The sequence below is a fragment of the Benincasa hispida genome, chromosome 6 (genome assembly GCF_027475165.1).
Source record: "Benincasa hispida cultivar pf3 chromosome 6, pf3_genome.v1.1, whole genome shotgun sequence".
NCBI lineage: Eukaryota > Viridiplantae > Streptophyta > Magnoliopsida > Cucurbitales > Cucurbitaceae > Benincasa > Benincasa hispida.
In genome coordinates this window covers 47,091,939-47,105,708 of record NC_143483.1, presented here as the reverse complement: position 1 = coordinate 47,105,708, position 13,770 = coordinate 47,091,939, and the positions used below count along the sequence as shown (strand labels likewise).

The window sequence follows — 13,770 nt, the reverse complement described above, 5'->3', positions numbered from 1 at the left end:
ACGATAAAATTGTGTCATTTAATATAAATTAAATCAAACTTTATGGATAAAAGTATAATATTTTAAACCTTAAGGGACGGAAAGAAAAATTTTCCTTTTAAAACTGTCTACTCGGTTTTAGTCCTTAGGACCAAAATTTTTCTAATTTACATAAATGGCCCTCCTCATCTCCCTTCAGCCCACCTTTTCAACTCCGCACAAAACTTTCACCGAATTCCCAAAACCCTTCTGTTCCGGTAGATTCAAATCCATCAGCAAGAGCATGGCGGACTCATCGGAACCGGTGACCGGAAACTGCCCATCAACCGGAGAGAATTACCCTGTTCCCTTATCTCCTCCACTCCCGGCCATATCCAAGAACTTGGAGCTCGCTAGAGCCATGGCTGCCTCCTCTAAATCCAGCCTCTTTGCTTTATCGGCAAACGATGTTATATACGAGGATGAGTGGCTCATTGCCGTCAATAAGCCTCAAGGAATCTACTGTGAAAGCGTTTTGGCCGCTGTTCCTCGTCTTCTCAGTGATTCTGCTATGGCTGGTTTGTGGATCTTTACCGTGAAACCATTTTTTTAGCTGATGAATTCGAATTTTGACATGAACTTGGCAAGATGAATTCAATTTTACCCTGCATTTTGAATTTTCTATTCGAATAGAAATGGTGGAATTGCAACTTTTAACTTGCTCTAGTTTGAAGATTTGTGAAAAGGTGCAATCATGTGCTTCCATGGATTACAACAATGTAGACAACGCTGCAAAGGAAGAAGATATTAGGGCTGAATTTTTGTTAAAATTGACGAGTTTTGAAAGATTTGTTCAATATAGATCGCGTGCATTGGTTTTCTATATCATACTTTTATGCATAGATATTTAACTTGGTTTTTGTTGACATTAGCTGAAATTAGTGGGTAAATGTGATGGAAGTTCAACAGAAGTTTAGAACTGTAATGCTTATCTACGTGTAATGTCCATCTTGATGAAATGTTGAAGTTTGGAGTAATAATTGACTCACCTTGCTAAGTTCTGGGTAGGATTTGATCTTTCATCAAATTTGTTTACAAGGAATGATTTCTGGAATTTATTTTTCATCGGTTTAAGCTGTTTAAAAATGCAATTTCTCAAGTTCTTCTTCTTCTTCTTCTTTTTTTTTTTAGAGACCCCGGTGTGAGGTTTGGCCTTGTATTTTGGTTCAACATGTCTTTGCGAGCGTCCGTAACTAAATTTTTGCTAGACTTGAGGCCTTTTTTTTCTAGGTTGCCTCACTTTTGTTGGCTTTCTCTTTTTATATTCTCAAATGAACGTTCGGTTATTCATTAAGAAAAAATTTCTGTCCTTTCCTTTTTTTTTTTTTTTTTTTTTTATTGAAACTCATTGTCTAATGGTTCTTCAAGAGAGACAAAAATCCATTACTTGAGCATTGTTTTCATAGAGGGCTCTAGGTTATCTCATCAAATTATATGATATTGATGTTTTCTGGGGTGCTCTGTGATATTGATATCATGATAGGTGAGGCTGCTCTTGTAGTTTGATATGAATACATTTACTAAAGAGGCGAGAGCAAGTAATTGATTTCTGATTCTTTCCCTACATTTTTAGCAATGTTGCTGATTGTTAAACAGTTGATATAAATGGTTTAGATTTATCCTGATTGTTGAAGAGAGAGGTGCTTAAATGTGTCTGGAGTGTTTTAACGTTTGTCTAAAACAATGCCATGTGATCACATCTTTTGCTTATTCTATCATTATTGATTTCTCGGGAGTGTTCTCATCAGATTCTTCATATGCAGGGATCAAAACCAGTCTGCCAGAGCTTCATCTTGCTAACCGCCTTGATCGTGACACAAGTGGGGTTATGGTTATAACTAAGTCGCATAAAGTTGCTTCTAAATTAGTGAAGGCATTTACTGACCACACAGTTTCAAAGTCATATATCGCCTTCTGCGTTGGCTCTGCTCCAAAGTGGAAAAAAATCAACATCAAATCTGGTCATGGTAGGTCAAAATTTGGGGTATGGCGTGTCTATGCTGCAGCTGATGTGGGTCGTTCCTTACCTGGCGGTTCTGTAGTCAGAGACATGGAAACATATTTTGAAATACTATCTATAAATGGACAAAACGCCATGGAGGAATTTCAAAAATTTGGAAAAGATGAAGAAACTGTCGTTGTCCAAACAAAATCTCTAGTGGACATTGATGGTCAAAAGGACGAGATATTGATAAGAGCACGACCTCGCAGTGGAAGAACTCATCAAATCCGTCTGCACTGCCAATATCTTGGAATTCCTATAAGAGGGGATGTGAAATATGAGGGTGTTACAGAGTGGAACGGAAAAATTTATGATTGCCATGAGCTTCATGCCGAAAGCTTGTATTTTGTGCACCCTATTACAGGTATTCCTCTCAAGTTACAAGCTCCTCTACCATCATGGGCCAGCCAAGCATGGCAGCCCCAACAACAAGAAGTGAATTCTCCATAGTCCTTCAAAGCTATGCCTTAAGAAAATCATTGGCACAATTAAGTGAGAACCAAACATATCTCTTACCATACAAAGAGCTTCGGTATCGAAGAATGGCGTTGAAGCAAAATGGAGCAAATCTTCAATCAAATTCGTAAAGTGTGACTGCAGGCAGTTTTCACACCATCAGCTTCCTGTCTGCAATTTCTCATCTATTGAACGAGCTCTTGTTAGCACAACAGTGTCTACGAAAATATCAGCAGAGTCGTAAACCGATCAAACCATCTGGGTTTTTTCTGAAAATTTGAGAGGACGGGATGCTCGCAATGGATTCTGGAAATGACAGAAGAATCATGCGTGTCTAAGGCTGATAAATTTGTGCAAAGCCCTTTGGAAATGGATCTTCTGCCGCAGTTTTATCGATAAAATTAATGTACAGAGTCGAAGCAGCCAAATTATATGGTTAAACATGTTGATTTCTGTTGAGGCTCAATTGTTATTTGACTCCCCTTCCCTCCATTTGTGCAACTTTGTGTTAAAAATATGACGAACAATTTTGTTATGATGCTTACGCGTCTATAAAATATAAATAGAAGAATGAGAAAACATGTTGAGTTTTTGTCTTTTCTTATTATTTTTTAAAGGAAAATACAGGGTCATCCTCATGATTTAGTCTCTACCACAAGGACTTAGAGAGATCAATCAACAATAAAATTTATTATCGTCAATTGGAGTATATCTTAGTGGGAAGACATCAATTACCATCTCAAAGGTTGATAGATCAATTTACACCTTTTTACTTGTTGAACTCAAATATAAATATAAATATATATATATATATATATATATATCCTTCTTAAATTTATATATCTACAAATTTTAGAAGTATAAAAATCAAATTGTAGATATAAAAGTTTAGGAACTAGATTGTTACTTTAGTATTAACATAGTGACCAAAAACATTTTTTAACTTTAAATTTATTAAATTTTAAATACAAGTAGGTATGGATATTTGAACATCCGAGTCTCCTACCACAAAAGAAGAAGTACATGACAATTATAGTTGAGCTATGTTCACTTTGATATCCTAAGATTTAATTAGGTTAAGAGAGTCATAATTATTCAATATATTATAAGTTGGGTAAACCTTATATGTTAAGGAAAGGAAGTTGATGAAGGAAGTAATTGAACCTTCAGCTTATTTATTTATTTATTTTTCGTTCTTTTTGTCCTTAAATAATATTTCTTAAATTCAACATGATTTGGTTTTGAAAGTTACCAAAGTTTGACTTTTTATTTATTTTTATTTTCCTTTTTCTGTCATCTGATATCTTTTTCATTGTTATCTATTCTGAATTAAGCAAAACAGAAGCTTGTGAAACCATAATTCTTTATTTTCATTCAGATTTCTTCCAATTTCTAACTCCATATTTTCAAGATTTAGATCCAAATCTAATAAACCCACCAAAGAGAGAACTTTGCAATGAAGGAACCAACAAACCTCAGTTTTTGCTTCTCAAACTTGAAAAATTCTAACTTTGTGTTGTGAGTCAATAGAATAAGGTTAGTGCAACAAGTAACTTAGGCAACTTGCTTTTTCCATGATATAAATTTAGTCAAACCATAAGCCTTTCCATGTAAAATAAAGATTTTTATTTAATATTTCTTAGAATTATAGAATGGTGGCTTTTCCATAAAAGCCAATAAAAAGATATCTTTAACCTCTTTCTATTTTGATCAATGGTAAATAGAGAATTGAATTGTCACTTTCTGTACTTCTACTGTTTCATTGAGATTTGTTCAACCAGAAATTCCCATTTCTTCATCTAGTTATTTACACAAAACATTTTGATGAATCTCAAAAGGTCAACCACAGTATTCTGGTCAAACCAGCTAATTTAGCTTATATTACTTGGGCTTTCCTATTTTGAAAATTCTACTTTTTGGTGCTGCACATCAAAGCCTGGATTGGCTCTTGATTTATAGGCCAAGAAACCAACCTCAGAAACCATTTTGATCTTTGAAAATGGGAGGTTTGAGTGAGGGTCTAACACAGTTGCTGATACCTGCAGCTGCCTTGCTTGGTATTGGATTTGCCCTTCTTCAATGGCTTTTGGTTTCAAGAGTTAAGGTTTCTAGCTACCCTGATGATGAAAGCCAAGAAAACAACTTGATTGAAGGAGGACAAGAGGAAGGTATTAATGATGTCGAGGTCGTTGCAAAGTGTGCCGAAATCCAGAAGGCAATTTCTGTTGGTGAGTCTTGAAAATTTCTTTCTTTTCTTCCAAAATAGATTATGACAATCACTTGATTAGGATCTATTCTCTCAACTTTTTAAAAGCTGTATGCATATCTCATTTTGAGAAAGTCATACTTTGTTTGGATATTAACTGTCATGAAATCATAAAAGTTGTCCTATGATAGGATATCCTTTGTCTTCCAAACAAACATTTCAAGATGCAAGAACACAAAACAGAGGATTTGAATGAATGCAAAACTACCCCACAGAAAAAGTGTAGATTTATCAAATGACAATCAAGGTAGAAACGACATACTTTTTTCTTACGTTGATAAGGACAACGGACCCTCCCAATATCTCTAGACTAATATGATATTTTCTGCTTTGCCTTTACTTTCACCTAAAAGGTCTCATACCAATGAAGACAATTGTTTCATTTATATTCCCGATCTTTTCCCTTCTTAACCAGTGTGGAATTTTCTTTGCGCTCTTTAAGATCTCTGCCTTCTTAGCTAGTATAGGACTTTGTTTGCACTCCTAACATGACATTGTAAAGTCCTCTTGGATTTGAATCCTATGTCATAATATGTTTTTGAGCTTATTTTCAAAAATAGGATTTTTTATTCGATGCAATGTATGGTATGCTCCAAAAAGATTGGATAGAAGATTGTTGTAGTGTATAGTAGTATATTGAATTGAATTGTTTTCCTTCTGCTTTCAGGAGCAACCTCATTTTTATTCACCCAGTATAAATACCTAGTTGTCTTCATGGGAGCATTTGGAGCCATCATTTTCCTGTTCCTTGGTTCTGTTAAGAGATTCAGCACCAAAAGTGAACCTTGCACTTACAACAAGGGACAAATGTGTAAACCAGCTCTAGCCAATGCCATTTTTAGCACAATTGCCTTCTTGCTAGGTGCTCTCACTTCAGTTCTATCTGGTTTCCTTGGAATGAAGATTGCAACTTATGCGAATGCACGAACGAGTCTAGAAGCACGGAAAGGCATTGGAAGAGCATTCGTTATTGCTTTCCGCTCCGGTGCTGTGATGGGATTCCTTCTAGCTGCCAATGGCCTTCTTGTATTATATGCCTCCATCAATTTGTTTAAGCTGTATTATGGAGACGACTGGGAAGGACTGTACGAATCTATCACGGGTTACGGACTTGGAGGTTCTTCAATGGCATTATTTGGAAGAGTTGGAGGCGGCATATATACGAAAGCAGCTGATGTTGGAGCTGATCTTGTAGGGAAAATTGAAAAGAATATCCCTGAAGACGATCCACGAAATCCTGCTGTAATTTCTATATATTCTTCCTGTTATAGAACTCTACTTCTTAAGAAACTATAGAGAGTTCAAGAACCACTGAGCCTTTTGTGATTATTCAAGTGTTTTCGAATGGTTTTCTGTGTGGGAATCTTAAGCCATTCGGACTGATGATGTATTGTTTATTTTTCAGGTCATAGCTGACAATGTGGGTGACAATGTAGGAGATATTGCGGGAATGGGATCTGATTTATTTGGATCTTATGCAGAATCAACCTGTGCTGCACTTTTCGTGGCATCGATATCGTCCTTCGGCTCTACACATAACTATGCAGCCATGTCCTACCCTCTACTTGTAAGCTCAATGGGAATTGTGATTTGCTTAATAACTACACTTTTTGCAACTGATCTCATTGAGATTAAGAAAGTGAGCGAAATCGAACCGTCGTTAAAGCGACAACTTCTTATCTCCACCGTGCTGATGACAGTAGGGCTAGCTTTAGTCAGCTTCGTTGCTTTGCCATCAAAATTCACTCTTTACGATTTCGGCATCGACAAGGTCGTGAAGAACTGGTATGACTTTGTCAATTACAAGAATCTTTCTTCCCTCCATAAACATCAGTTTTTATGCTGACTAAAATTACATCCAAATGCAGGCACATTTTCTTCTGTGTTGTGACAGGATTGTGGGCAGGACTTGTTATTGGATATACAACTGAGTATTACACTAGCAATGCTTACAGGTGAAATATCAGTTCTTGATTCATATAAAAAATCAAACATACTCTTACCTGTCAACTCATGCCTTTGGATTTATTAATAGTCTAACATGGTATTAAAACTTCATGTTTAGGACGTTGAGTTGAATTATGAAGTCTAGAATTAATATGTTGAAGTTCGAAAGTCAGTGTTTAGGGCGTAAAGTTGTGAAGATGGAGTTCCTCGATAAATGTGCAAAAGAGAGAAAGAGTGGATGATAGAGTTCATCGAAAAATGTGCAACACTATTGAAGTTGGTGAAGTTGAGTTACTTAACATTCGACTTTTGAAGTCGGTGGGCTAAACACCCCCGTAATGTCATTTCTTCTCTAGTCCACATTGATTATCATTTGTTGAATCTCAGTGTAATTTTCGAGCTAACAAGTAAGAGGGAGTGTTTAAATATATTTTAAAAAACAAATACTATCTTACCTAACAACATAAACTTGTAGGTATAGTGGTAGTTTATCAATATCTTCCACTAAACATCACTTCCATTGGTCATTTTCTCTCTTGTTAATATTAATTGTCATTTGTTAAATCTCAGAATAATTTTCGAGCTAACAAGTAGGAGAGAGTACTGTTAAAAATATATTTAAAAGATTGAATACTTTCTACCTGACTGTGTAAACTTTTAGCCACGGTAGTAGATTAGCAATATATTCTTTAAGCTGGAAGTTTTGCAAGCTTATAAAGAGGCACTGATATGAAATCTGATATGAGTGTGCCTATTGCCTGAGAAATTTGATACTTAGGATGAGATCATTTTTCCAGTCCAGTGCAGGATGTGGCTGATTCTTGCAGAACCGGTGCCGCAACAAATGTAATATTTGGATTAGCTCTTGGATACAAATCAGTCATCATTCCGATATTTTCGATTGCTTTATCCATTTACGTGAGCTTCCGCTTGGGAGCCATGTATGGTATTGCAATGGCTGCTTTGGGAATGCTTAGCACCATTGCCACTGGTCTAGCCATTGATGCTTATGGTCCAATAAGTGACAATGCAGGTGGAATAGCTGAAATGGCTGGAATGAGCCACGAGATACGCGAAAGAACCGACGCTTTAGATGCTGCAGGAAACACGACCGCAGCCATAGGAAAGGTGCCAATTCTTCTACAATCAATCAATCATGTTTCCTATTCTCTTGACATTCTAAGAGTTGGGCTACATCATATATTGGAATGCCTTTCCTAGAGTTTAGAGTAGGGTGCTATATAAACTCTCTAACCCTAGAAGCGCATCTTGATCTGTAATCTGTATTATTCTCTCTAATAATAAACTGCTCTCTCCCTCTACTCGTGGACGTAACTAACGCACTGTTAGTGAGCCACGTAAACCTCTGTATCGATTCTCTACTATTTATGTTTTCTACTTATCCTTATTTGTCGGTTTCATAACATCATGTTGCTTCAACACTTCTTACTGTTTCTTATAATGGGGCAGGGCTTTGCCATTGGATCAGCTGCTCTTGTTTCCCTCGCCTTGTTTGGCGCCTTTGTGAGCCGAGCAGGCATCGAAACAGTCAACGTTATGAACCCGAAAGTTTTCATTGGATTGATAGTAGGTGCAATGCTTCCATACTGGTTTTCAGCCATGACAATGAAGAGTGTTGGCAGTGCAGCACTGAAGATGGTCGAGGAAGTTCGGCGACAATTCAACTCTATCCCGGGGCTGATGGAAGGCAGGACGAAGCCGGACTATGCAAATTGTGTGAAGATATCGACGGATGCTTCGCTTAAAGAGATGATCCCACCTGGTGCTCTTGTTTTGGTAACACCACTCATTGCTGGAACATTCTTTGGAGTTGAAACTCTTGCAGGCCTTCTGGCTGGTTCCCTTGTTTCTGGAGTGCAGGTATATTATCATTTTCCTTGCATTCATAACAAATTATTCAGTTAAGAAAAACTTTTTTGAGAAATTTCATAATGTTTTTGTGTAGCCTTTTTACAAGTTATTATTGTTACTGAATAGGCATATATATAGTGTACTGATGATGCTTTTCTATTTAGAGAACTAGGAATTATTTTTTATATATTTCATGGAAACAATTTTTTTTTTTTTTCATTTTGAATCCTGTTTCTGTTTCTTTATTGCTGTTTCTATTTCTTAAAAAAATTACTAGAAGCGTTTTCTTTATAGTTTATATATTTATAAAATTGCATGATGTAGGCTGATAGACTCAAGATGATGTAATAATTCTTAGGTTTTATTTTTTCAAAAAGAAAAATATTTTGGTGCAACCCACCTAGTTATCCAATCAATATTTACCACATGACAAACTTTTTTCTTTCAAAAATTATTTTTTTTACTATGTGATTAAATAGGATACATGAACATGAGGGCAACCTATTTCAAAAAGTATGTTTTAAAGTAAATTTCTCTTCTTTATTTATTTACTCTTTTTTTCTTTAAATATTTGGCTTTTTAGAGATCAATAAACAAGAAATAATTGTTACCTACAAAATTTACAACTGTAGCCCTTGAATTTTCAAAGTTATCTTATAGGTCTTTGAACTAAAAAAAAAATACAAAATTGACATTTTAGAGACTTTTTAGATATTTTCAAAAATTTAGAGTTCTGCTAGACAAAACTCTAAAAAATTAAACATTAATTTTGTAATTCAATCTTATTTTCTATTACCAAAAAAGAAAAAATAGACAGCACATTGACAAGAATTAATTATCAATCATGTTTCTACTTAAAATAGAAAAGAAGCAATAGGAAGTGAAAACATCCATCATTGATATACTTTGTTGTGTCCTCAATTCTCAAATCTTCCCCTCAACTCTCCATTTCCTTTTTTATCTTCCATTTGATTTACAGAGTTTAGATTCTTCGACTTCACTTTGAACATTTTTATACGATAAAGTAGACGTATCTATCGTTTATATTGTGCTTCATTTCCCGACCCTAAACTTTAAATAAGATCGACATACACGACCTTGAATTATAGAAAGTTAGTTCCATATATGATTATAGTAGTAACATTTTGATATTCCTTGTTTTTTTTTTTTTTTTTTTTTTTTTTGGCATGCTTTAACCTTGCTTGAAAAACAACCTTTGTTAGTAATCAGCTTTAATACCATTGTTGAATGGCTCAAGTTCTCTTTTCTTCTTAGGTTGCTATCTCTGCTTCAAACACTGGAGGGGCTTGGGATAATGCAAAAAAGTACATAGAGGTTAGATTCCTTTCACCCCTTTTAACATTATTTTTCTAAATCTTTTGTCAATGTGATTATTTTTAATGTGTTTGGGAGCGTTTTTTTTTTTTTTCAAGGTTTTGAATGACTTTTCAAATGCTTGAAAAGAGTTTTTTTTTAATATTACAAAAGAGATTTTATGCGCTTGGAGAGTTATTCCAAAAACTAATTTCAATTCATGTTCCAAAATATTTGTGGTTATTAACTATGTATCTAGAAATGTTTTTGAAAGTTTTCAAATTCAATAAAAGTTTTTTTTCCGAATTTCTTCACTTTTTTTAAGGAAATATTTAGGTTGAGTTTTGAACATTGGTTTTTGGTTTTTGAAAGTTGTGTTTGTTGTCTCATAAGATCTTAATCATGATTTTCATATTTCATAGGTAAACATTTGAATTTTTAGCCAAATTCTAAAAATGAAAACTAGTTTCTTTAGTAAAAAGGCCCTTGTTGTATCTTTTTTCCTTTCCTTTTTTTTTATTGGAAAATCCTGCCCTTGTTGTACCTTTAGATATCTTTGAATATTTTATTCAAAGAATGAAATTGTTTCCTATAAAAAAGAAAAGAAAAAAAAATATTACTTTCTTTAGTTTTCAAAGTTTGACCTAGATTAAGGGAAAAAACAAAAGAGGGAAGTGATGTTTATAATCTTAAATAATTTTCAAAAACTAGAAACAAAAAACAAAATAGTTATCACATGTTTTCGAGAATATATTTTGATACAATTTTGTCTTTTTTTTTTTCTTTCTTTTTGTTCAAAATACTATTTTTTTAGAACAGCGGTTGACGGGCGTAGAATCCAACAAATAACAATATACTACTCAAAAACAATTTTACATTATTCTAGTAGGCTAGTAGCGAATAGGATCAAATATAGAGCAATATTTTGGTATTGGTTAGGATGCACCTATTTTTGTGTGGCAACAAGTTTTCAATTAAAATTTATCACGTAAAAAGTAATTTTGTATTTTCTTTTAAAAATTGGATTGTTAAGTTTTTTTTTTTTTTTTTTTTTGTAATAAATGGAGTAGCATAGAGATAGGTGCATCTAATCACGGTCATAGTCAAATATAATAATCCACACGAGATTTGTTTGACTTATTCTTTTTAACAAAAACTAAAAAAATATTAAATTGAGGAATTTTGGAGTTAATAAATTAAAAAAAAAAAAGGAAAAAGAGATAAATAAATGTGATGAATATGCAGCTAAACAACCATAGAGAAGTTTTTAGAATTTAAATATCAAACTCTTCCATTCATTTAGACTACGTTACAAACTTTCCATAACAAAACAAAAAATCAGTTAAAATATCATTTTGATCCTTATACTTTGATATTTGTCAATTTTATTTCATATACTTTCGATTGTCTAATTTTAGATAGTGTAACTTCAATAAGTCATAAATTTAATCCACCAAAGAAAATACGATATGTGAATATATTTTTTAAATATATAGAAAAATTTAAAAATACTAATCAACAACAACTTTTTCTAAGTCTTTTATTTATCGAAAGAGCATAGATTAAAATTGAACCAACTTTAATCTAAAAAATCTAGCGGTAATCAGTTATACTACTTTATCACTATGCGTTTTATTTAAAATCACTTTCAAATTCACCTTTTTTAAGATTAATTTAATACGACGATAACGTTTTCGATGAATAAAAATGCAGGCTGGAGGAAGTGAACATGCTAAAGCACTTGGTCCTAAAGGGTCAGATGCTCACAAGGCAGCTGTGATAGGTGACACAGTTGGGGATCCTCTCAAAGACACTTCTGGTCCATCACTCAATATTCTCATCAAACTTATGGCTGTTGAGTCTTTGGTTTTTGCCCCTTTTTTTGCTGCTCATGGTGGCCTCATCTTCAAGCATATATAACAACAACAATAATTGCCAAAGTTGTTGCATTGATAGCTTAATTATAGTGTAAATTTCTATATAAATTGGTATTTTTTTAATGGTTTTGTTTGAGATGACGTTTAGAAAATCGAGTGTGGTTATAGTATTGATCGATACGTTTTTTTTTTCTTTGCCCTTCTTGAGGTAAGATGGAAGAGGAAATCAAAAGTATATTTATTCGATTATGTGTTGTGTTGCAAGTTGCTTCTTACCTATTTAAGTTTACAACTTACAAGTTTTTATGTTTAGTTTGGTGTCTAACAAAACTTTACATATGAATTTGATCATTTTCTTTTTCACATGGATAACAAAGAATCTCTCAACCAAATTGTTTACATTTTCAAATATAAAAAATTGAAAAATGGATTCTTGTAATGGAAATAATGATTGATTTTAAGATACTTTTCCTTTCAACAAAAAGAAAATGTCTATTTCCCAAATTTTGGAGAGAATAAGTTTAAACTTGCGAATTTACTATTGTGGTAAATCCAAAATATATATTTAGAGGTGTGCTTTTAACATATGAAAAATTGTAGATATAGAAATATTCTTAAATTTAATTTTTTGTTAATTTCATATTTCAATTTTGTTCTTTTAACAAATCCACTTTTTTGGTATAATAATCAACTAATATATCACATTTGAAGTATAGCAGTTTTGTATTTTTTCTATTGATTTGTATACTTTTTGAATTTTTTGTTTGCAGCAATATAAATTATTACTCACTTTAATTTTTATATTTACTACATTTTTTATCCCTTTTATCCGTTTTGTAGTTTTTTCCTTTTTAAATAATATTGTTTATTTCATTTTTAAGTATAAATGCACAATAGGTTGAGAAGATTCAACTTAGAGCTCACTAACACTCAATTTAATATACTCATTTTGACAACTTGGACATGTTTGGAATAACTAGAGAAAATGTTTTTAAAAAAATCATTTTTGTGAATTTTTTTAAACATTTAATTAACTAGTCATTTTCAACCGTGTATCAATACTATATCAAGTGAATCAATTGTCTATCAATAGTTCAAGTGTGTATTAGCAATGTATCAAGTATATCAAGCGTATACTAGTAGTGTATCAAGTGTATATCAAAAGTGTATCACGTGGGTTGAGCTTGCTTTTTGCTATTTTTGCAAAAGTAATAAGTATGCACAATTGACCTAATTTTTTAAACTTATTTTGTCAAACCTGCAATAACTAAGTACAATGGTTCAATTCTTAGTCAAACTCTAAAAATAAATACAAGTTTTTAAAAGCTATTTTTTTGTTTCAATTTTTGGCTTGGTTTTTTCAATCATTGCTAAAAAGTAGATAACAAATAAGAAATTTGAAGATGGAAATAGTATCTATAGACTTAACTTTCAAAAATAAAATGTGTTTGATATTATATATTTATAAATCATAAAACTAGTTGTAGTTAACCACTAATATTTAGTTGATAATAAACTATGAATTTATGTTAAAAAACTTATATAATTATTATTTTGTAATATTATATAATTTATAATACATATTGTATTCTTTTAAAAATGAATTGAGTATATAACATGTCATATTATATTTATAAATATTTTTATATTTATTTAATATAATTTTGCATTTTAAAATGGAAAATTCAAAATCTAGATACAACGAAAACATAAAAATATTGTTTTCATAATTTGCATTGTTTTGATCCTTGAACCCGAAAACAATTTTTAGAAACAGACTTCAGGTTGTCTGTAAAATATATTTTTGGTTAACTCAATGAATTTGAAAACATAAAACAGAATTCAAATTCTATATCAAACATTTTCTTTATAAATTGTGAAAATATATTCCCAAAGCTTCCATTTGCATTTGAACTAAGGTTTCACAAATGTGTGTACTTCCCTTATGCATTCAACCATCTTTTCTTGGATAAAAGTTATTATTAGCATCCAACCAATTTTGATAACAATTAATTTTA

General features: G+C 32.5%; 2 protein-coding genes across 2 annotated transcripts; both read left to right on the top strand.

Moving 5' to 3' along the window:
* Window positions 1–126: 126 nt before the first annotated feature.
* LOC120079377 (Pseudouridine synthase family protein) lies at window positions 127–3,068 on the top strand. Its single transcript, XM_039033540.2, has 2 exons — window positions 127–536; window positions 1,782–3,068. Exons 1-2 carry the CDS (start codon window positions 155–157, stop codon window positions 2,468–2,470), a joined length of 1,071 nt encoding a protein of 356 aa, XP_038889468.2. The 5' UTR covers window positions 127–154; the 3' UTR covers window positions 2,471–3,068.
* Window positions 3,069–4,128: 1,060 nt separating this feature from the next.
* On the top strand, window positions 4,129–12,001 carry LOC120079565 (pyrophosphate-energized vacuolar membrane proton pump 1-like). Its single transcript, XM_039033792.2, has 8 exons — window positions 4,129–4,704; window positions 5,410–5,984; window positions 6,148–6,527; window positions 6,611–6,697; window positions 7,487–7,817; window positions 8,160–8,570; window positions 9,837–9,896; window positions 11,589–12,001. Exons 1-8 carry the CDS (start codon window positions 4,476–4,478, stop codon window positions 11,793–11,795), a joined length of 2,280 nt encoding a protein of 759 aa, XP_038889720.2. The 5' UTR covers window positions 4,129–4,475; the 3' UTR covers window positions 11,796–12,001.
* The last annotated feature ends 1,769 nt before the right edge of the window (window positions 12,002–13,770 follow it).